A 25,175-nucleotide genomic window follows, 5' to 3' on the forward strand; every position below is an offset into this window, starting at 1 on the left:
GTTGGTTGGTGAGGTCACTGCATCCTTGACTAGCTCTACTAGGATCATCACACTATGGGATTATCATCATAGTACTTTTTAAAAGCTCAGTATCATTAAATGTTTCTCAAATGTTGATGCAATTCCGGGCAGCAGCCATTTTAGGATTGTTTGTGATTTGCTCTTAGTGACTTAGGAGTCCTCTTGAGGACTTCTAAATTGTCAAAGGTTTAGGAGTTGGTTTTAGCGCTAAAACACTTTGTGAAATACTCTAAAATGTAGGAGTCTTAAAGTTAGGACTGACACACCCATTTTTTTCAAGAGTTTCTCTTAAATCAGCAAGTTAGGAGCTACTTTTAGCCTTAAAGGAACACTCCGCCCATTTTCAACCAGCTTTTTATCATTAGAACATCAGTAGTATATCAGAAAACTGTAAACGGTTTTGAAGTCTGTCATTTAATTTGACAGTTATTGAGTGAGTTAGTGTGGACCAGTGATGTCACTGGTCCACACTAACTCACTCAATAACTGTCAAATTAAATGACAGACTTCAAAACAGTTTACAGTTTTCTGATATACTACTGATGTTCTAATGATACAAAGCTGGTTGAAAATGGGCAGAGTGTTCCCTTAAGATGTTTTGTGAATACAGGCCGATCAGTAGCGCCATCCTTCAAGACAGGAGGGAATAATGACCGTGTCATCTGCGCACATGGTTCTGTTGGAGATGAATAATGGTCTGCCTTTGTCTCATTGTCTTACGTTTGAAAAGCAAACCATGATTAGCCTGTCAGATTCAGCCCTAATCAACTTCAATAATGCTTTTGATTTGGATATTGGCTACTTTTTAATATTTAATGAGCACACACCTTGTTATTCAAAACAGCTAGAAAGGTGGGCCAAGTTCAAAAGAGAAGCTGGACGACGGCCTACCTCTATAGGAGCTCATCAGAGCCGAGGCGAGCCAGGAAGAGGAGAGGGGAAATGTGTGCGCGAGCAGAGCCCACTTTGCTCTTTCTTGCTCTTCTTTTCACGAAGCACTTCATTTCAAAATAAGCGTCTGTGTGAAAGCACTCAGTCGGAGCTGTACTGTAAGATCACAAGAAGCACATCATTGCCACCCACCACTAAACACACAAACATACACGCAACCCTTTTTTCCTCTTTAAATACATGTATCCTATTTGATGTTATTTTGTAATGAAAGCCCACAAATGCTGCCGGGCTGCACAGATTTCCATTGATGTTCCCCGCGCGGCTCTCATAGTGGCCAGCAGTCAATAGATGGCTGTTTCAAGTGCATCGACAAAGGCAGACAGCAATGCATCCTCTAAGCGATGCATGATGTCATAAAAATACGCTCTCTTATTGTGTAGTCCACATTGCAAATCAATAGCCTATATCAAATCTGACCGACAGTGGGTAGAAGTCACTTGCTAACAAAAAAATGGTGAAAAAGACACTATTACTGGCCTTAATTCTACCGCCGTGTTGTGAGAGGTTGCAGATTATTGCAGAAAGTCTTCGATGATGATGCTATAAATAGTAGATCTTCATTATGCTGCTTCTCAAAATGACTGTGGTACTTCTGCATTGGTATGTTACTTCTTTATCCATAATACAATGCAAAGAGTAATTTTTGTGGACATAATTTTTCTTGCTGGCTGTATTCTCACATTTCCGGTCATGTGTGATCCTATACGTTCAGATCTAAAGTGAAAAGAGCAGTTGTAGGCCGTTTGCTCGGACCTGCTGATACTCCAGGTCCCTCTGGGCAATCAGATGGCGCACATACTGTACAGTTGGCCTGCGATTCCATTATCGACTATAAGAGCTGAAAAAGCCATCTTCCGATTAGCATTTTGCAGTCGTTATCGCATACAGTTTTGGTTTAAAGGTATCCATTCTTTTAGATAATTTCCACAGTACCCTCGTTCATATTAAAACAAAACATTATTACACCCTTGGTATGCTGTTTCAGTCAAAAGACACCACTGTGAACATATACATTATGTCTTTATCTGTTTGGTGTTGAGACTGGAAAACAGAAGTCCTTTGAAAGTACTGCGTAGTAGAAACTGTTTCAGTCTTTGGGTTACGAGTGTCTAAACGCATGCCGAAAGTTTATTTTTTATTTTTATTAACGTGATTTCACTGAACGGTCTCTAACCCACCAGTGGCGGTTTGGTTAAACAGGGACATCTTCTGAAATGACTGCTTTATAAACGACGTGTGGAAAAAAGTACATAAAAGGCTCCAACAAGTCGCAACAGCATTAATACATTTGCATTACTTAAGTCTGACGTTGACTCCACATGAGTGGAAGAGTCTTTCCCTCCATCTGTAACTACTTAATTATAACAGTATTATTCTTCACACCATTCATTTTGTGTACAACTGTACTGGTAAAAAATAACAACAATAACAACAACAACAACAACAAAGAAATAAAACTAGGATATTTGCCTAAATAATATAGTAATAATAATAATAACACAGTTTTCCCTTCACAAAAATGTGTTAAAAAAATTGACACAACTGAAAATGTATCATAATACTGCTGGGAAGAAACACACATATTTGAAGGTCAAAAACAATTTCTGCTTTCAACAACCGCATTGAATCATAGGCTAATTATTATACATACAAATATGATAATTCCAGGCTATCAGCCTCAGGGTAACCCAAGTCCTTCTGCTTCCCTGTCTCCATTTGACTTTGAGGTATTTAACATTCACCTCTCATACTTGCTGTAAATTTGACTTTTCCTGGAGTTGAGATGAATATGCAATGCAGTTAAAGATTAAGACAAATCAATCTGAATAAGAGACATCGCATTTAGAAATACATAAAACGAGAAATCCGGAATAATATAATTTAGAGAGAAAAATATCCAACATAACTCAAATCAAATATGAAACACTTGTTACATGTACATCCTTGAAATCTAAAAATCAACAAACGTTTGTTACGGACTTATTTAGTGGGTCAACATCATTATGCAGTAGGATACCTCATGCACTCTGTGCATCAGTTTATGGTTCCAGTTGGAAAAAATAACACACACGCACACGCACGCACACACACGCGCGTGCACGCGCACGCGCACGCACGTACGCACACACGCACACACACACACACACACACACACACACACACACACACACACACACACACACACACACACACACACACACAAAACACTCAAATCCATTCCAATTCAAAATCTTAGCAGAAAGGGCAGAAGCACTACGAAGAGGAGACAGGTGTGTGAGTGCATTCCCATTGCGCCGCCGCTCCCGTCTTGAACTGCTCTCGGTCCTGACAGGAGGAAAGAAGGAAAAACACCTGGATAAGTTTCACCATTCAACACTGCTTTGTCTCTTTCTGTTAGCCTGGTAAAACCATCCTGATAACGTGATCTCACATTCGTATCAGTCTGGACTCCAAGATGTCCACATCGATTTCAGTGGTGGAAGTACTTGCCTTGACAGACAACTCCTTCAGCCAATCAGCATCGCCAAATCCAATCCAAAACATATTCTCTGCTGCATACTTGTTCTTGTTTAATTGTTGTTATTGAGTCTATTTTTGCAATAACTGGACTTTATGGCTGTGTTTATTCTACTAACGTTAAGGTTACAGCTCGTTGCTTCGGGAACCACCATAATGTTGACTGTTTTGCTAGCGGCGTCCCTGATTGGCCGGTTACGTTGTCAACTACAAGGCAGGACCCTGATTGGTCCATGCACTTCTTAATTTCTGGAAATCACTGGGGGGCGGGCTGAAGGCCAGACTGATCCGCAGAACGAAACTGAATATGAGTTCACGTGATCAGGATGATTTACCAGGTTATTTTTTTGTTACTTCTACAAGAAGAAAGTTATTACGTGAGCATTTGATCTGCAGATAACAAATAATCACTACACTAATACCTTCCAAGCACAACACACAATATGTGACTTTGTGCTCACTGGACAGCCCGTTCTCTTCAATCTACGTACACAAAACACCACTATCGCCTTTCAAATTGCATGCAGTGCATATACCAAAGAGTCAGGAACTGTAACCAGGAAGTAGCGTGACATTGAAATAAGCCTTGTAGTGTAGTACTCGGGGTAGTGGAGGCATAAACACTCGCCTTTCATGACGGGGAGCTCTATTCGTTCCCCAGCGTGTCCAAAGTCTACATTTCAACCATAAGTCGCATTTAACGTTTTTGTTGTTTAAGCCTAACCCAAACCATAAGCTAACCTGACGCCGCCAGATGGTTTGTTTCACATAACCATCTGGGAACGATCAATCTTGGAAACAGGTTAAAAAGGGCAGGTACTTTCAAGAAATACTTGGTAGGTGATTGGTTGTACCATGTGTCTATCACCATCTGTATCACGGCTAACTTCAACCACTTAATACGGACTCCTCCTTCCTCAAACGCTCATTGGTCCGCACCACTGGTGGAGTCGAGTAAACACATATCTAGCATCAGATGGATTTCTCATGTGATCCTGATCTCGTACTTGTGAGTCCAGCTGCCTTGTGAGGTTAACCATGACCCTAAGCTGGGACCAAGTTGTTTTACTTTCCTAAAGAGAACCAAAGTTGTTTTGGTTTGCAACCGTGTGTATATAAGACACACCTGTCTCCAGTCTCGACTTTGACTTTGGCGTACACGTTGCACGTATTTCCAAAGTGGAAAACCTGTGTTATTTGTACGCTATGGGGTGAGACCAGGTTGCACTGGAAGACAGCAGTGCAGAACCTTTTTTAATGTACTTTATTTCATGAAAAACTACTTCACCCTGTATTTTCTACATTATAAGTAGTGTTAACATCTAGAGCTAAGTGCTGATTACGGTACTTATTTACAATTAGTTCAGAATTAGATGGCAAGACTTTATTAATCACAAACCTGCCCGTATCCCATAGGTGTCAGAAGTTGCCTTTTCGAGAAGAGATGAGGTCACATCTAAAAGAGATGCTGACCCCTCTAAAAGAGAGGTTATATGACAGAGAGTTTACATGGCAGCGTGTATTTCACCAGTCTTAACTACTGACCACTGTGACACAAAAAGCGCTGCTGCCTTAAAGCTCATTTGCAGTGGGACTTCGACGTTGGTGGAATCAAATATTATTGTTACCTGTAATGACTGTTACCTGTAATCAGCTAGCCGTCTAGCAGCACCGTGTAATGGGAAAGATGTAGTTTTTAGTCAGCTAGGTTAGATCAAACTTTGCGAGCTTGTTAAATGTGACCAGTCTTGTTTGATGATATTAGCTACATGTAGATATGACTGTATTGTGGCATCATGCCTATGAAGTACCTCAGGGTTCTATCCTAGATCCTATTTTGCTTTCATTCTTTATGCCGCTAATATAATTGATTGGCATATTTGTTTTCCATGCTTACGATACACAGCCATATTTGTCTATATTTGTAAATGACTGTAGACATATTCCTTTGATGGAGAAATCATTATTAAACTGCCCTTTTGGGTTAGTGAGGTCTGACCTCACTACCTCAGATTCAGTTGAGGACCGTTTTGATACATCTAATACATAATACCTCCAGGTTAGGTAAGCCACATACAGTACTGTATTCTGACAACTTGGTTTTAGAGGCAGATATGGCTGAATACTGATGTGCAAGGATGAGATGATAGTATTTTTAATAATACTGTCAGGTGAGAGCAGAAAAAACAATGGAGTCCTGAAGCAACCACTGCTGAACACCATACATGTCTAATATAACAGACAGTTCTATCATTGAGGTAGGAGAGCAACAATATTTTGTCCTGTCAATAGCAGAGTTTTCCAGGCAGACAAAAGGCCATGGCCTCCAGTTTAAAATGATTAAAACTGAACATTGCTTAGCATCTATCTCTGAAAGAAGGTCATTCTGCCTTAAACAAGGGCCTTCTTAGTACCGTGGAGTGCTTTGGAAACTCATTGAACAAGTCTGCTTTGGTCAGTGTTACCTGGGAATTCATCCAAACCCCTCTCAGTCGTTTTATTACCAATCTCAATGGCTCTTGGCAAATACCTAATGCTTTGTCAAAAGTTGATTTTGGTGAACAATACATGCATGCAGGTTTGATTGTAGTATTTACAGTACACTGTTATCACAAAAATCTGAGGAATAATGTCTGTGGCAACTGTGGGAAAATATGCTACAGTACAGTGCATTTCAGGATAGTTTTGGATGGAGCTTGCAAGAGTTACGCAAAGACCTGTTCACTCATTTAGTATGTGCTATTGCCATGAATCTACAAGTAAATACTTTTTTAATTTTTGTATTTCTACTTTTACATTGCAATAGCTAAAGCACATTATGTTGCCCCATGTGCTTTTCTGGGATGGGGGAAATTCTAAATAAATGTATTGTTCAAGGATTGAGGACAAAAGTTAACTTTTTACTTTGAAGCTCGTAATACAATGACTACCAATCTCCCTCAGATTTCTGTGAGTTCACCACAGTTTCCTTTGGGGCATCTATCCAATTACCCCGCCACAGTAGATTATCCCTAATCTGCATATGGCTAATGCATATTGCTAATTAGAATAATGACGCTCACTCATAGTCAATATCAAAGCCATTCGGATGTGTTAATGGAGTCAGTTTTGCTTACAGGATACAGTAAGCAGTAACAGTCGCCAGTCTCAAGGACACATTAAATAACAAGATGAGCAAGGTATTATACTGTAACTGTATATAATTGGCCCTTTATCGCTGCACCATCTTCATAATTCCACATTATTTAAGAGTCAGATTTAAACTGAATACAGAACTAATCTGCAGTAGAAATCTACACTGCTAGTAATCACTAGTTGCAGAATCAGAACAGATATCTCCAACATTGGTTGTTGGTGTTTTGCAATCACTCACTTTAACTATGGGGTGCATTGTTGAAATACGATTAATAAAGGTGCAAACAATCACACACACATGATAGTTAAAGATGATAAATACTTACATTGGAAAAGAGCATGCAAAAAGCAAAATAAGGCCATGCCACACAGACAGATGGTTAGGTTTGCGAAGGAGGAAAATTAAATGTGGTTAGCAAAACAGATTGTATTGACCATTTTCACAAAGATTCACATGGCAGTTTGCTCTCCTCACCCTAAGATGGCCCTTGTAAGACTACAAATTGAACTCATCAATTTTATTAAACAGAATTTAAAGTTACTAATTATTCACTTTTCTATAACATCGCCATGCAGCCCAGTTTCTGCCTGACAATCTCATTTTGACAGGAAGGAAGGAAGCCCAGAAATTATTTGTCTATTATTGTCAAATATAGCGGTATAGCTCTCTCACCTCAGTAAGGGCAGATGTAGAACTCACTCTCTGAGCCTAATTTTCAATTTGTGAAAATGGCAATGTTCATCATGTGCTAGCATGCGGCAAAGTCTTTAGAAACATGATAGTTGCAGCACATGCTTGTGTAGAATACTAACCTTGCAATAGTGTTGAGCTAGTGGGTTCAATTACCTCTACACCAGAGGAACAAACAGAACAACATATCGAAAACAAAACAGCAATACATCACTGACAACATTTGAGCATGACAGTAGGCTGCTGAATGAATTTTTACGTTATTGCATACTGCACAGCGATAACTTATGACAAAATCCATTCATTTAAGTATAGATGGTATCAAAAGCCGAGCAGCTACCGTATCTTAATTCTGACTACATTTAAACAGAACAAAAAGTTAAAGTGATAATCCGCAAGATTCTTGCTTTTCTTGATTTTGGCCAAAAATGTAAGTGCTGGGTATCATAATAAAAAGTTCTTAAATTTACCCCAAAAGGGAAGCCTATAATAAGTGTTCCGAGTTATGAATTGAATCACTATTTTATGGTATCAAACACCAACAGAGAATAGCAAAATGGACATTTATTTATATGAAAGACTTGTGGATTATTACTTCAAATACTGAACCTTAGTGACAAACTGTAGCATCTTATTTGTATTTCCATCTCAGTAATCCAACACATCTAACAGATGTGTGTACTCACCATACAGGAGAAAACTTGTGTTTGAAGTCCCGAGTTTGTTGGTGGCAACGCAGGTGTAGTTGCCATAATCTGCCTCAGAAACGTTAAAAAATGTCAGCTTGGAAAACGATCCAGATCCTTCAATCTCCATGCCGTCGAAGCCATTGAAGATCCTGAAAGGGGAAAGAAATTACACTGAATTTTCTTCCCCCCCTCCATTGATTACAACTAACCATTGGGCTTTAAACATGTTACTAAAGGTATGTGTATAGGTTTAAGTTCAATTACATCTTTTGAAAACAACATGCCTTTTTTTTGTTCATATCAACAAATCATTAATGGAACTACTGTATAAACTGTACCTGTCTTCACTAACTGCATGTTATTTGTTCCACATAATCAGATTGTCTAAGGGTGCTTTCACACTGGTGCTCCGGAACCGTTCCCGAGCACACTTGTCCCCAAATTGACCCCAGTTTCGGAACATTTGATGAGTGTGAACGTTGCGTTGCGTTCCGTTCTGCACCTGGGCACCCAAGAGGGAACCGTGACAGGATCCACTTGAAAAGGCGGTCTGGGGAGCACTTTGGCGTGCCCAGGCACGGAACACTTGCGAGTGTGAAAGCCACTGGTGAAAGTGGGCTGGAACCGTCCGGTGCGCAGTTCCTGTAAGACTTTCCGTGCCTGAACGCCGTTGGGGGAAGACATGCAACTGCCTGTCAATCAAAATCCGATTGCTGCAGAGTGCAGAATACTATACGATCGATCGCATAATTTCCAACCAGGAAACACATGGCTGACGTTATGTCATTAGGTTAACATAAACAACATGTAGTCTCTCTCATAAATTGCTTCTAAATTGTTCAAATGCAGTGTTTTAGACCTGTGTTTTAATCCGTGCTGTGTGTAGGCTATAAGCACGCAGCTTCTGAATGCGGCTGCTGCTGCTGCAACTCGGCTATCTGTCTGTCAATACTAGTCTCGCTTGCCTCCGCCAACAAAAACAGTTCCACCCAGGATTGCACTAGTGTTCCCAAGCAAGCAGAAACAGTAATATTTCCAACCAGTGAGAGGCAGCGATGTGCCTCAAGGCATCTGTCTGCTGCAGAGCTATTAGAAGTAGCAGAAGAAGAAGAAGCTTGCCCGATAGCTCGCTAACAGATTAGCACTAGTATTTTAGCAAACTACCAGAAACAGCATTATCTTTATGATGTATTAATAATGGTACTAGACACACGTAACTCTATAGAGCCCCGTTGTGAGGTCTGTTTATCAAAATAACGCATATTTTGAAAACGGTTTTACTTTCTGGAGTAAATCAGCAGCTAACTAGTCTCGGTTTCCAGACGTTTGGTGAGCGGCGCCAACAGTGCCACCTAACTACCAAAGGTAGTGAAATGGATTAAGACTGAGAGCTGAGTCTAGCAGCTAACAGGCTGGATGTAATAGGCAATGATAGAGCAGCTGTGAAGCGGAGTGATAATACAGTGAGTGAAGTGTCAGTGCTCGTGAAATGTCTTCTTCTGTTGTTTAATGGCGGTTGGCAAAGGAGACTTGAAGAGACACAGTAGTTCACACAGGAAAGAAACAAGTTAATTGTTCAGTGAGTGGTAAATGTTTTGCCATAAAGGAGACTTGAAGAGACACGATAGTTCACACAGGAGAGAAACAATTTAATTGTTCAGTGTGTGGTAAATGTTTTGGTCAAAAAGGAGAGTTGAAATCACACATGATAGTCCACATAGGAGAGTCTGTTGTTGTAATGTTTAAATAATTCACTATACATATTGTCAAGTGTTTCTAATTCCTACACCATACAGGCATTAAAAAAATGGATGTGTGTGTTCAGGGATGCATGAAGCTGGGGGCGGGAGGAGAACAATATGAAACGATGAAGGTTGGGGTAGTAGGCCTATAGTTCCTGTAAGAAATTCAAACCACTTTCACCCCTGGTGAAAGCCAACCGTTCCGAACCACACAGAGCAAGGATACACTGCAGGCATAGTTGATGACGCAAGTGCACTCTGTTCCGTTTCCGAGCGCGGAAGAACTATTCTAATGTGAAAGAAATCTTTCCCGGGTGTGGAAGGGAACGAAAGGAATCGTTCCCAGTGAGAAAGCACCCTTAGGGCCTGTGTCCACCTAGCGTCTTTTCCTCAGGTCCAGCGTCTTTTTTCAGTTGTTTCCAATGGGGGGAGAGCGTATGCGGGCGCACACGGACGTCTAGAGAAAGTGCGCAGCGCCCAGCGTCTATTTTCAGAGCGCTCCGGCGTTTTTGTGCGCCGGCTCCCAGCGCTCCCAGCTGAAAGTATTTTAACTTTTCAGAAAGACGCTGATGTCGGGTGCTCCTTTTCTGGCAGCTAATCATATGGAGAAACTATCGCAACAGAGACAGAACGGCTCAATTGTGGGAGCAGATTGGCTAGACACTAATATTTCTGGTGAGTGTTGTCCTTACTGCTTTTAATAATGTAGCCTACCTGTGTTGTTAGCTTGCTAGCTGTCAGCTATCAAGCTACTACCGCACTGAACTAACGTTAGTTTCAGACTGCTTCCTTGTATATTGTGCGGTGGGATCAGCGCTCCCCAGAGCACTCCCAGCGTTTATCAGTCGGAAAAAGACGCTAGGTGGACACAGGCCCTTAGTCAATATGAGGGTTTTTCAGAGGACACACACACACACACACACACACACACACACACACACAGACACACACACACACACACACACACACACACACACACACAGACAGACAGACAGACAGACAGACAGACAGACACACACACACACACGCACACAGACAGACAGACAGACAGACACACACACACACCTCCATTTGGCCACTTAAGATGCAAATGTGAAACCCATTACCTTCTGTCATCTTTATACCACTCAAAGTCGGCCTCGGGCATGGCGTCCACCTCACACTCCAGCACTCCTCTCTGGCCCAGAGTCACTCCAACATCTCTGCCCTCTGACACACTTGGAGCGTCTAAGCAAACAGCAACACAGAAGGGCAGGGCACAGTGATGGGACGCGGGCTGCGGGCTGCATGAGTCTGCATGAGTATCATGATGGAGGTCACAGCATTTTCTCTTTTTTTTTTTTTTTTTACCATGTTGATTTATAGGTAGAAATCCACACCGATGTGTTCAAGTATTTATTACATTGGAACTAAATTATCCTTGCTTTTTTAAATGCAATGTGATATACATCAGTATGGTATACATAGTTACACCAAAAATAACTAAGTGGGGTGGTTAATCAATAATGTTATACTATTTGACATAGGTGGTTTTATATGGATGCAAACATTTCGGGTATCACATTTTCTCCATGAGCATCAAGGCAGCTCTTTCTTTTTTGACTCGTGATGATTTCTTTATCTTTATCTTTATTGTTTATTTGAACAGGGACAGTACACAATAAATATATTGCACCAGAAATAGCTAAGAGCTCATTTGTATCTGTAGTCCCTGTATTTCACTGGCAACCAGCCTGGTTCAGGTCCAGCACAACCCCCTGTATCAGGCAACTCAAATATTTAACACCAGTTCAAAAGAGTTGATTATCTGAAAAAAAAAATCAAGGATCTGCTCTTGGCCTTCAGCAGTCAGAATGTAAGTGATTTCTTAAGCGAGGAACTGGGTCATATCAAAGCCTGCATCTTCAAAACAGTACTGACCAACATGAATTGAAGTGTTCTATGTAAAAGAGGGTATAGGTGTTCTATAGTAAATTTTCTTTTGGGATTTGTTTGCTGAAGGGGAATGGGTTTCTGAACTGTATGACTTACTACAGGAATGTGGTCTGGAAGACCATTATTTTCAAAGAAAAACTGTGAATGTGGAGGAGTTTAAAAATCGAATCCGGGTTAAATGTCTACAATCCTGGGCTGAAGAAATTTGGCAAAAGCCAAAATTAAGAACATATTGTTTATTTAAAAAAGATTATAAATGTGAAAAATATGTTTTGTATAATTTGTCCAAAAGTCAGAGATCGCTCTGTGCACAGATAAGATGTGGCATCCTACCATTACATATTGAAACAGGAAGATACAGAGGGGTAGCTGAGGAGGATAGAATATGTGAATATTGTGAGTTGAATGAGGTGGAGAATGAAATTCATTTCATTTTATATTGTCCTTTGTATCATGACTTGAGAGAAACAATGTTTAAAAGAGTCCATACTCCTCCTGAGCTAAATATGATAGATAGTGAGAACGGAGTAATACTCGAATTTCTTTTTGATAATATTTTTGCATTCTCTGAATTTCTTTCTAAAGCGTGGGACAGGAGGAGAAGGTTGACGTATAACTGATAAATTAGAGTCTATTTATTTATTTATTTTTGTTTTATTTTCGTATTCTATGTGCAGGTATGTATGAATGTATATGTATGTATATGTATAGGCATATTATGTCTGCATGTACAGTATATATACTCTCTAATTTGGGCTGCACTGAAAGCTTCTGGTTGGGTAACATACCGGAATGTTATGTTTTGTTAAATATTGAATGTTGATGTGTCTGATAATCCCATGTGGGATGGGTCATGTAATTGTCGTGACACGAAAATAAAATATTCATTCATTCATTCATTCATTCTATAGTAAATGTGTGAATATGAACAATGAACAAAGTGAATGAATTGCTCAGGTTTTATTTAGATACCATCAATGTTCTTTCTTTCCTCTTTCAGGGTGACATCATTGACCATATATGGACCAAAAGTGGAGCCTAGCGTCCTAGCACATGGCTATTGTTTTGTTTACGTTTACCACTGCCTCCGGCCTGGCTATCGACGTTGGAGGCATACAATTTTTTGGGGGGTTCAGCTCGTCTTTAAATCACATTATTATTATTTTTTTTAATTAAAAAAAAGCTCTAATCAAGCTCAGACTGAAAGCATCTTTCTGAATCTGAAATGATTCTGCACTCCCTTCTCAACACTAGAAAGGCCAATTTGGGAGTCTAAGAGAAGGAATTGACAGTCCCATAGAGAAGCACATGCTGAAGAAGAAATCACTGTTTAAGTTCATTCAGGTTTATAGAGCTGGCACAACAACAACCAATTCTTTGCATGATCTTCAAAATCTAACAATAGACCTAGGACCTAGGAAAGCATTTTGAAAGCTGAGATATTTAAATTCTTAAAATTATTATAATAAATAAAATAAATACATAAATAAATAAAACCTTTGGTAGCTTTGTGTGAACAGTGGCTGTTTTTGTTGGCTATTGTGCAATCTGTTACAATGCTTCATGCATTGTATATTGAACAGTGAACTCACAGTTGACGGTGATGTCCACAGTCTGGACATCTGCGTCGATATCATTGACAGCTGTGCATTCATACGTCCCTGCTCTCTGTCTGGAGATAGCTGGTATTTCCAGGTACTCATCGTCTGACGCCAGCTCCCCTGTGAAATAAAGACACTCAAAGTCGTTCTATGTAAAGAAAACAGTGATTTGTCAACGGTTGTCATTTTCAGATGCTGTTTCCCTGTGTGAAGAGGTGAGGTTAATATTGGTGCACGGACTGTTCGTTTGCACAGAGGTGAAAATCACGATTAAAAGGGTTGCGGTCGATACAAACCTGTGGACATTTGCTACAAATTAAAATTCATCAAGTCATTCAAATTTGGAACTCTAATTCAAACACTCAATTATGCCCTGCTCTCTATTAAATGTCCGTTTGTTATTCCACTTTTGGTGGGAGCAAAATGGACGCTTTGAGCCTTGAGATTGCCTTCATGATTATTCAACTACTTCTCTGATACTTCTGTATTGTTCCCTTAAACACCTACACAGGTCTGAGGTTGCTGCAAGGCTGGGTGATTTGTATGGCCCCCACTCATTATCTGTCAGAACTTTCATATTTGTCTCTCAAGCCTACAAGCACACCAGGCTACATACTGTATCAGATATGAGAATATGAAAGGGAAAATGCCAACCCCGCTATCTTTTCCTGTAACAATCTGATACGCTTGACAGATACACTTAATACAGCACTCAATGTAAAGTACAAAAGACATAATTGACTTCAAAACCTCCTCCCAAGATGTTGCTTAGGTGACAGTAATGAATTGCGCATGGATTCACTTGCTGGGCTTGGGCAGAGTACCGAGTTGCACCTGGGAACGTTGTTACGGAGAGGAGGCTTCGCCGACACGCTGATCACCTGACGGGGGGTATCAGGAGGAATCGCGTACGTGCGCAGGTTCCACTCTGTTCCCTGTCTATGTCTCTCCTGTTCCTTCTCTCCTTGGCTCAGTCTCGGAAGGGGCGGCTACATTTTGCCAATAGAGACCGTAGTGTCAGTTAAACGCACATCTTTAGAATCCTCTGAGAAGAGTTAAATAGACAATGGAGACCGCAGTGTCAGTTAAAAGCAGTGTCAGTTAAACGCAGTGTCAGTTTAACGCAGTGTCAGTTGTCAGTTAAACGCAGTGTCAGTTTAACGCAGTGTCAGTTAAACACACATCTTTAGAATCCTCTGAGAAGAGTTAAAGGAGACAAGCCTGGCATCTGAATGCCATTTTCAAAGCGTTCACGTTAAGCCTCAATTTTTATGGCAGGTATGTTCACATTAGCAGCAGGTATGTTGGCAGTAGCAGTAGGGGCGACTATTCTCAAGATTGACAAGGTGTTCATATGAAATCAATGTTGCTCCATGTTTAATGGTGCTCGTAAAAAAAGAAGCAGCTTGATAGTAAAGCCGATGGATAGTATGGACATCAGTCACGGGTAGGGCTGCACGATATTGGAAAAAACTGACATTGCGATATTTCCCGTGCCTGCAATATTGCGATATGAAAAAATACGGAGATTTTCACCAGATTACCAGAATAGCTCTATTTTAACCTCTTCCCCCCTAGCGGGCCCGCCGGCGGGCTGAGCCCTTGTCATCTCTCACAAATGACTCTGACAAGCATTTGTATTCAAACGAAAAAGAATTCCAACCCCAAGCAACAATATCACCATGTAGTAAAAACTCGAAAGCTAACACTCTGCTCTTTCCAAAGAGGTATAGCTCGTCTCTGAGAGATGAAAACTCACTCAGTAGGCTGTCAAAGAACAGCAAAAAAGTGTTTAACGTTTTACAGATAAAACTACAAGTTATGTCTTACCTTTGCTGTTTTCAAATCAAAAGTTGTGTTTGACTTCATAAAAACACTACTAATTGCTACTCTTAATGCCTCTTCATCATCTTAAAGTGTTGTTTTTTACAGTCATCGTGTTTACAAAGCCATATGGAGGATTTTACATGGAGTGGTCATCTTCACAGAATAGACGAGCTTTGGGTTCAGTCGACAGCATTTCCTGGAAAACTGTCTGACGTAAATTCTTTCAGTTCACGTCGATTCTATTGGCTCTGACACTTCCATAGAGGTGTCAATCATCGAAATCGGCCAATGGGGTCCCGAGATATCCCTCTGCGTAACGTCCCAGGCTTTGCCTGCAATTTGAAGAGGCTCTTCTGATGCATTTCACAGAGTAAAAATACAGATATAACGCTTGAGGGTTATCCAAACCATAACGCATATTAACTGAGTACCTATAGCGATATGTAAGTAGGAGAAAAAAAGGTATTTCAGTGTTCTACCATAGAAAAGTCAAATGGCACCCATGATGCCCAAAATGTGCCCAGATCAGGTCCGCCTGGGCCTATATGTAGTAAATCATCTGTAAAATTGCTCTGGTTCACTTTCTAAGGATTTGCTTTGATACAAGCACTCATAAGATATTAGTCTACTGCTCCATAGAATAATTTGGCTACCAACCCATGATTTTCAGGTGCTTTTCATCCAAAATAGTGTTTTCTTTTTGGGCGGAGCTTGAATTTTTTATTTTTTGCCATGTTCTAACTGATTTGACTCTGATACAGTACATTTGTAATTGATTCTGACACTTCTACAGCAATCTCACAGGTGTTGGCTAGCTTTTGAAAAAAATAATTTTCAGAAAATACCCTGTAGTTGTGGAGATATACTCAATTCAGTTCGGGCATGTCATTTTCGGCAGGTGAGCTGAAAAATAGGCTTAGGGATCAACAGGTTCTAGAATGATTGGGGTGATTTTGTAGAGGAGTGAGACTGAAGGGGAGAGACAGCCGCAGTGATACACGGACAACTTCTCACTAATCACTTTAGCCTTCGTGTCATTATAAGTTGCTGTCTTGCTTTTTGGTGTTTCAAGAGTAAATATCTCCACTCCACGGACATGAGTTACAGCAGCCAGCCTGCTGTATGCTAGTGCGCTGCAAACTGTGGACGCGTCCGCCTCGGAAATCACATCGTTTACAGCAACGCAACAAAAATAATTAAATCGAGCTCTCTGTGCATGTTTGTTGTGTTGAAGCTAAGCACTAAATGAATGAGTACAGTAGTGGGGCATCACTCCTTTGAGAGAGACTGCATTTCACTCAGTAGGCTACCCCTAAAGTGAGAGTCAAGCATCATGACGGGTTAATTTGCTTTTGACATCGCACGTCCTGCGATGTGACTATTGCGCATGCGCACATTGCGATAACGATGTGTGAACGATATATAATACAGCCCTAGTCACGGGGAAGGCAGAACTGAGACTCTCCGTGCAGTCGGCTCTTAGCTGTGGCCTTCGTCACCCTGTCTTGGTTTGCCAATCACTCAACTGTGCAGGCAGACACTGAAAGCAGCATCATCCCTGAGAGTGATGTCCGAAGAAAGAACTTCCTCTTTATGTGTATGAGAGAGAGAGAGAAAACAAATGTTGGCTCAGCAAAAACAAAGAGGTCACATCACAGGATGCTTCACTACTGTACCTGCTGCATAAGCACAGAGAAAAGACCCGCGGCTACATTTGAGAACTCCTTACTGCAACTTTGAAGGTTCTTCCACTTACACGGGTAAGTAGAACACAGAACAACAAAACACAAATCCCCTCCCGGGGACAAACGCTTCTTATTGACTCTGGATTTTCACTTTCTCAGTCTTCCCAGAATGGGAGCTGCTGGGTCGGTGACCAAGTCGTTATACTGAGACAAGTACGGTATCCTGACACTGTCATCAGAAAGTGGCATGGAGGGACTTTGAGGGGGGCACGGCAAGGAGAAGCAAGTGGTAGGAGGCAGCTCGATCTCAGGAGAGGCAGGCAGAAGAGAGCGTACCCTTCGTGTCCCTGAAACGCCGTTCTCAAGCCTTCCTCGCACTCAAGGGCAAGGACGAAATTGGGGTAGGAAATGGAGAGCAGGAGAGATAGAGTGGAGGGAAAAGACAGGACAGCAGATGATTGAGGGATAGAGGCATTCAAGGAGAAGGAGCAAGGGAGTGCTATGAGGTAGGACTTCAATTCACTCAGCTGCATGGGTCCAACAAGGGGAAGCCAAAGAAATAGAAGTAGAATGCAGATAGGAGCTGCTAACATAGAAACAAGTGCAAATTCGCAATAACCGTGACCACACATAGACTATTATTATGCGAGTTTCCGAAATGCAGGATGGCAGGGGCAGCCCATCCTACTCTGCCTCTGCCACCCTGCATTTCAAAATTTGCCCCACCCACCGCCCCCTTTTAGCCATGAACACGAACATACACACACACACACACACACACACACACACACACACACACACGAACACACACACACCTTCACACACACGCACGCACGCACACGCACACACACACACACACACTTGAACACCATGCCAAAATTTCAGAACCTGCCACTGCCATCCTGCTTTTCGAAAAAGAAGTCTTATTTAACAGATGCCAGAGAAGATTACAAAAGCAGGTTCAGGTGGCTTTCAAGGTAAACACAAACAGTGCAGATCCTGTCCTGAGCTGTGCCTGTGTGGCAGACAGTCACTGTGAGAGGTAAATATGTAGATAGTTATTTCCCCGCTGATTATCTGCCCTGCATGGGCATATGGAATTTCACAATGTGCCAATCCAGCTTTGATGTATCAGCCTCTTTGAAGAAAACACATAAAAGGGCCGGGCAAAAAAGAAACCTAGACATACTGTAGCTTTGGGTTCTATTACCTCAATGTAATGAGACGGCCTTTCTTCTATTGAAGAGGATTGCCAGCGAAGAGAATCTGTTGTGACAGTATCACTTTGATTTGACCCGTCAATAGCATGCATATTTTCAAGCCTACAAAGCAATATGAATACCATGACTGTTACTAATCTGTCAGGCCACAGATCCTTTGTGTTTCAGTGATGCTATAGGAGAGGCAGCAGCAAGTGTAGGCTATAGGTGATTTAAGGCTGTGCAGACTCTAGTCTTCTGTCTGTGCTCTACAAAAAAGACAGACACATGCTGCCGGAGTGCGCTCCCATCGATTCTTAGGCATTGAGGGCTCTACAATTCACTGAAGATTTCATTGTGAAATGTGACATTAAATGCAGGCGAGGCTGAACAACAGAACAGATTGAAAAGGCTTTTGAGCAACCACTAGACATTTCTGTAGTGGTTGTTCAAAAGGAAATACAACCTGGGGTCCCCACACCTTCCAAATGAAGGACTTTTCAAGGACTTTCCAGGCCCAATCCCCTCAAAATCAAGGACCCAAAACGGCATAGTTTGAGACAGGGATCAAGGTTAATTACTGTTAACCTGCATTATTCCACCTCTGATTATGTGTTGTCATTTGTCTAAAGTGTCACAGACAATGGAAATGATGGCTCTCACAAGTGTGTACTGTACAAATGCAATCATCTATACATCTGCATCTAGTTGGTTTGACTCTGAGGAAGACACTTGTAGCAGGGGTGGACTGGGATCATAATTCAGGCCGGGCATTAGATACCAAGCAGGCCAGGCCGATACGGGCCGACGCGCGAAAAATTTGGGCCGTTTGAAGCCCAATTTGGGCCGTTTGAAGCCAGATTTGGGCCGTTTGAAGCCCAATTTGGGTCGTTTGTAGCCAGATTTGGGCCGTTTGAAGCACAATTTGGGCCGTTTGAAGCCCAATTTGGGCCGAGTCCAATTTTACAATGAGATGCACCCACTTTAACCCTGAATAAAGTAATAAAACCACTAGTAAACCAGTAGGCGGCGCCTGGCCTGCTGTTCAGTGAGTGGCCTGACTGCGAGCACCAAAAAAAAAAAAAGTTTTTTTTTTTTTTTTTTCAGGCCAGGCCAGGCCAGGCCACCGGGCATTTGCCCGACGTGCCCGATTATGCAGTCCACGCCTGACTTGTAGTGTGGAAACTAGGGCTGTGAATCTTCACTGGCCTCACGATTCGATTCGATTACGATTCAGAGGGCTACGATTAGATTATAAAACAATTATCGATGCATCTCGATGCATCTTGAATCAATGCATCACTTTTTTTCCCAATACATGATTTTTTTTTCACTTTATTTTTTCTCACTGTGTGGCTACTTTTAAAATAAAGTGCATTTGGAATTGCATTGTATTATGATCCATAATTAAAATAAACAAATGCATTTACTTCCATTATCTTTTATTAATACAAATGCTGCCCTCTGTTACAAGAGTTAGCCACCAGGTGGCAGTCAGGGTTCCAAGCATGCAGGAAAGCCACAGTAAAAGCGGAGAGCGCAAAAGAAGAAGCACAAGCTATAGAGACACTGCAAGAAATAGGCCACGCCGATCACGGGGGAAATCGGTCCGTTCACTCCCATTCACCAGCGTCATTTTCCTTGAATTAAACATAGCTAGAAGCTGTTGTGTGGTGGGCTGCGCACACAACAAATGTAAAAAAATCGCAAATTAAAGTTTTTTTGTACTCCTGAGCAAAACAAGGAAGCCATTGAGAATTGGTGAGAAGAAAATGTGGATTTAGCTGTCAAGGAAATAAGTTGGAGTGTTCATCTTCTGTATATACGATCTTTGTGTGCAACACGCAACCATGCACGTGACATAGGGGAACGCCAGGATTGGAGGGGGGCTTTCTGTTTTCCCCCGTCTTGGGCGTGGTTTCTGAATGATGACGCGTTACGCAGTGTCTCTATACTGAGGTTAAGAGCCTGGTGACGCGAGGTTATTAAGAAGAAGAAGCACAAGCTTTACTGACGTTAAGTTGCAATAAAGAACGAGTCAAAACATATCTATGGCAACCATTTTAGGGCATCCTCGTCATTCAGAGGTTTGGCTGTCATTCCTCAGTCTAAGCGTTGTCAGTTGTCATGCCTCCTAGTAAACCATGTCGAGTGTGCTCTGAAACACCTTCAGTCCTCACAGGAAAACGCTGTCATTCTTCCTGCATTACTGTTTCACTCCTCACGCGTCAGTCATCGCACAATACGGCGTCACTCGTCAGTTATCAGTCCTCACTCATCAGTCATCACTCCTCACTCATCACTTATCACTCAAACTAGCTGTCAGTCATCACTCCTCACGTCTCACATGAAAACGCTGTCATTCGTTGTTTTTGGTTGTTCTTCCGTGTGTGATGAGTTTGAGTGATAACTGAGGCATGTTGCAGGAGCTCCAAAAAAATTGTAAAATACCAACGTTTGTGGACCAACGTTGCTATGTTACAATTTCGGCTCCGAAATTGTAAAACTGTAACGTAAGTTTCTACAGGGGTGGGCGTGGTTTGGGCATGGTTTACGGAGATTTTCTGTTTCTAACCCCTCCCCCTACCCTAACAATAACCCTAAGATCTCAGAATGTTACCATTGTACAATTTTCGAGCCGAAATTGTAGCATAGCAACGTTGGTCCAAAACGTTGCTATTTTACAATTGTCTGTGAGACTGTGTTGGAAATGACAGCATTTTCGTGTGAGACATGAGGAGTGATGACTGACAGCTAGTTTGAGTGATAAGTGATGACTGACGAGTGAGGAGTGATGACTGACGAGTGATGACTGACGAGTGAGGACTGATGACTGACGAGTAACGCCGTATTGTGCGATGACTGACGTGTGAGGAGTGAAACAGTAATGCAGGAAGAATGATAGCGTTTTCATGCGAGGACTGAAGGTGTTTCAAAGCACACTCGACATGCTTTACTAGGAGACATGACAACTGACAACACTTAGACTGAGGAATGACAGCCAAACCTCTGAATGACGAGGATGCCCTAAAATGGTTGCCGTTAATATATCACCTGACTGGGCATCCATCATATAAACATGGTGCCAGAAGCAGAACCTTGATGATGCGACAGGACACACAATAACAGGCTGGACACCATTGATTCCACCGGAGCTAAGTTCAACACTTGATAAGCAAAAGTGCTAACGCTCTAGCCGACGAACGGCTTGACACTACTCTGCAGTCTCTCTCTTGTAGCCCTGCATGCAGGGCGGACGTATCTCTGTAACCGTAACTTGTAGAGACTCATGGGTGGCGGCGTTGGATTCGGGGTGAAAGAATACATAGGCTATAGTCCTTTATAGGCATATTAGGCATCGCGATCTAACCTTCCGTTTCCCAGAAAATGTAAATAATGTAATAATCAATTTTTGACATTCGCAGAATCGTCCGCATCGCAATGCATTTTATAATCGATTATTTTTGACAGCCCTAGTGGAAACGTCAGTCTCTGCACCTGAATTAAATTGCTGAATCTAACCGTGTGCTCCAGATCTCATCTGTCACCATTCACTTAGTCCCTGTTCTGAGAGGCACCGGTTTGCAAGGTTCGTCAGCTGAAGCGCGGATTTCCCTCTGTGTTCCAGTTACATGTCCTTTGCATTCTACATTAAATGAAGCCGTTCATTTTATTTTGTATGTTACATACTTATTGTACGACAGAGTTTTAGGGCCATGCATCGAAATTTCGACTTTAATCTCAACATTTCGACTTTATTCTTGAAAAAAAAAAATAGCTCCTCGGATTTTTCCCCCTCTTCTGTCTGGTGCTTAAATTTCGACTTTATTCACAAAATTTCGACTTTATTCAAGAAATTTCGACTTTAATCTCAACATTTCGACTTTATTCACGAAATTTCGACTTTAATCTCAACATTTCGACTTTATTCTTGAAAAAAAAAAAAAAAACCTGCTCCTCTGAGTTTTTTCTTCTTCTGTCTGGTGCTTAAATTTCGACTTTATTCAGGAAATTTCGACTTTATTCAGGAAATTTCGACTTTATTCAGGAAATTTAGACTTTTTTCTCAAAATGAAAACTTTTTTTTTTGTGGAAACTAAAAAAAAAATCCTCCTGTAATTTTTATTTTTCATCATGCATGGCATCATGTCGTATTATTGGCATATATTATATTTATGGGCAAAAAAAAGTCTGCCCATGTAGGCAGCCATCTTGCCTGCTCAGAATGTTCTCCTAGCCATGAAGATTGATTGACAGCTGCTGTCATGTCGTGATATGATTGGTTGAAATGGGGTAGACATTTGATAGTACTACCTGACGTCAGCAAACTGTAGATGACTGTTATTAATTAACTCTTGATACATTAACTTTTGATGTGAAATTTTTTTGAAAAAGAAAATTGTATTTTTGTGATTTGTGTGTGGGCATACATTGTTAAATACGGTAGGTGCACTGTATAACCAGGGATGTGATCTAAAATATAAAAAAAAAAAATTTTTCATTTCAGCTCGATCCATAGAGTCTCTATTGTAGCCCAATAAGACCATAGATGTCAAGTACATTATAGAAAAGATTTGATGCTGAAATCCTTGTTTAGACCTCTAGGTGTGAGGGTATCCAGTATGTAGATCGAGAAAAGTTCTCTCCTCAGGAGTAAAGAGACAAGGTCACCTACTCTCCGGGGAGCAGTGGACAGCTTCAATGCCAATGTATCTGAGAGTGGATATGTTGTGTCGGGCTTTTGTGAAGTGGATGGCTACAGGGCTGGATGGATCATGATTATGGATAGCACACCTATGTTCAGTGATACGGGTTTTGAGAGCTCTCTGTTTTACCAATATAGGCAAGACCACAGGGACATTGTAGCATGTATATGCCATTTTGTGTTTTACAAGCTATAAGTCCCTTGATCTCAAACCTATTTTCCAGAATGTGGATAGTTGAAGGTCTTGGTTTTGTAGGTGAAGTGGCATTGCTGAGAATTGCCAGGAGGGACTTGACTGAGAAACTGAGAAGGGGGGGGAAGAGGAGGCAGGTCTGATCTCACAAGCATGTTATGAAGATTCTGTGTGTGTGTGTGTGTGTGTGTGTGTGTGTGTGTGTGTGTGTGTGTGTGTGTGTGTGTGTGTGTGTGTGTGTGTGTTTTTTTTTACAACATGAGGACGATTAATGTAGGGCCTGTGTCTAAGAAGTACCAATGCTTCTTTATGGCCATCTCAATGTCCCTTCCAATAGGTGAGTATTGAATACAAGAGGTGATTCTGGAGTCATGTTCCTTAGAGCTTTTTCTTTGCAAGCATTCAATTTGTGAGGTGTTACCAAAACATGCAGTCATCTCTGTGAGCCACTCCTCCCTGTAGCCCCCGCTTTCTGAACCCGTCTTATTTATGAAAGTCCTCATCGGAACTACAAATACAGTACGTCTAATACGGTTGAATTGTATTAAACATATTACATTCTACTGGCACCTGCAAATGTGCCAGTAGAAGTGCAAAGTTTCCTATAAAAAAGTGAATGAGCTCGACAAGTCATTGTGTAACAGGTTTGTGATATCCAGAACCTGATAAACTCCCCTGTCACTAACACCCAAATCAAAAAACGAGACACACAGTATCAAAGTATTTAAGTAACAGCTTCATTACAAACAGCTTTTTCACCTTCCAGTCAACCGTGCGCTAAACACGTAGCCAGGTTGAAAACAACCCATCAACCACATCGGACTCCAACTTCAAACAAATCTTTCCGGGCGATTGAGCCGGTGTAATTCTGGAAAACTTTTATTGCTCGGAGGCCAAATTCAATCATGTACAGGCGTTCATTTTGGCTGCCTTAATGTACCGGGGCGTCGGCTGGCGGCCGGCGGCCGGGGCTTGATAAACTTTGCAGTCAGGCTCTGTGGTCTGTGGGAGATAGCGAGGATCAAAGCCCTTAAAGCCATCTATCTATCTAGGTGAGTGGGAGCTGGGTCAGGGCTGTACCAGAGCCCCGGCCTGAGCCTGTAATATCATCAATCCTAACAAATCCACACACACACACACACCCCCACTGACACACACACACACACACACACACACACACACACACACACACACACACACACACACACACACACACACACACACACACACACACACACACACATTATTTATTTGATTTGTTCTTTTTGCTACCCTGCAGTGCTTGCAATAGTCAGGCCCACACTGAATGGCCCCAGGCAGGAGGATAGTTGCTCTGGAGCTGGGAGAAGTTTGGACTACAGCAAAGTACCGGGCCATTTTGTGCTCGGCTATGCTGCGCAATCTGTGAGAGCGAGGGAGAGGGAGAGGGCTGTGTGTGCGCTGTGGCTGGCCGCGTTATTACCCATTTTCCCTATCGGCCCCCTCCATCGAATGTGACAGATGAGACTGATAGACGAGGTAACTGGCAAATGGATAGCTGGGATGCCGCACGTTGAAAAATGCACTGGTTATGAGAAAAATAAACTTGTGAATCGCTGCTATGCTTTATCCTGTGAAGAAAATCGAAATGACAGCTTTTCAAGCTAAAGCCGGTCCATTTACATTTTCATCCCACACTAAACTGAAAGTGTCATATCTGTATTTGGTTTTGGAAGAAAAACAATCTTTCCTGTGAATTTCAATGTAGTGTCTCAGACGTGGATTTTTTTTTAACATAAATTACATTTTGATCATGAAGAGCACTGGGATGAGAAAAGAATGACAAATGCCTTTCAATGAGGCTGCTCTGAAAATGCATTGTTTTACATAAAGATTCTCTATCACTCTGGTGTTATGCTAAAAACTCACATGGTAATTGAGTTTCTGTATGCAGCCACCTGCCACACACAGGAGCACAACAGAGATCAGAGTTCAAGATTCAAGATTCAAGATTTTTATTGTCACTCCGTAGTACAAGTATCACGTGTGAAATTCTTGTGCTGTGAACTCCGTTTACAACATAGTACAAATATAACAGGGCATATGAGTGCAAAAACAACAAGAGACACAACAAGCAATAAGGCAGTAGAGTGATAAGACAAGTCAGAGACAGTGGCATATTCACTGCACATAGGTGCACATGTCATGTGCATACTTTGGACCTACTTAAACATTTTAAATTTGACGTATTTGACGTACAGGTGCAAATAGCATATACCTAATTAAACATACAATTAAACAT

The 25,175-nt window shown here is 41.5% G+C and overlaps 1 protein-coding gene across 2 annotated transcripts in view; it reads right to left on the bottom strand.

Moving 5' to 3' along the window:
- Positions 1-3,199: 3,199 nt before the first annotated feature.
- ntm (neurotrimin) overlaps positions 3,200-25,175 on the bottom strand; it is a gene marked incomplete at both ends in the record, with an annotated part of 870,443 nt that continues 848,467 nt past the window's right edge. For both annotated transcript variants that reach the window (XM_083648584.1, XM_083648583.1), the window contains 5 exons: positions 3,200-3,300; positions 7,441-7,476; positions 8,005-8,156; positions 10,856-10,976; positions 13,277-13,405. In XM_083648584.1, the coding sequence (XP_083504710.1) occupies positions 3,200-3,300; positions 7,441-7,476; positions 8,005-8,156; positions 10,856-10,976; positions 13,277-13,405 (539 nt within the window). The remainder of the gene's footprint in view (positions 3,301-7,440; positions 7,477-8,004; positions 8,157-10,855; positions 10,977-13,276; positions 13,406-25,175) is intronic.

The sequence above is a fragment of the Poromitra crassiceps genome, assembly GCF_964638095.1.
Source record: "Poromitra crassiceps genome assembly, chromosome: 1".
Lineage (NCBI taxonomy): Eukaryota > Metazoa > Chordata > Actinopteri > Beryciformes > Melamphaidae > Poromitra > Poromitra crassiceps.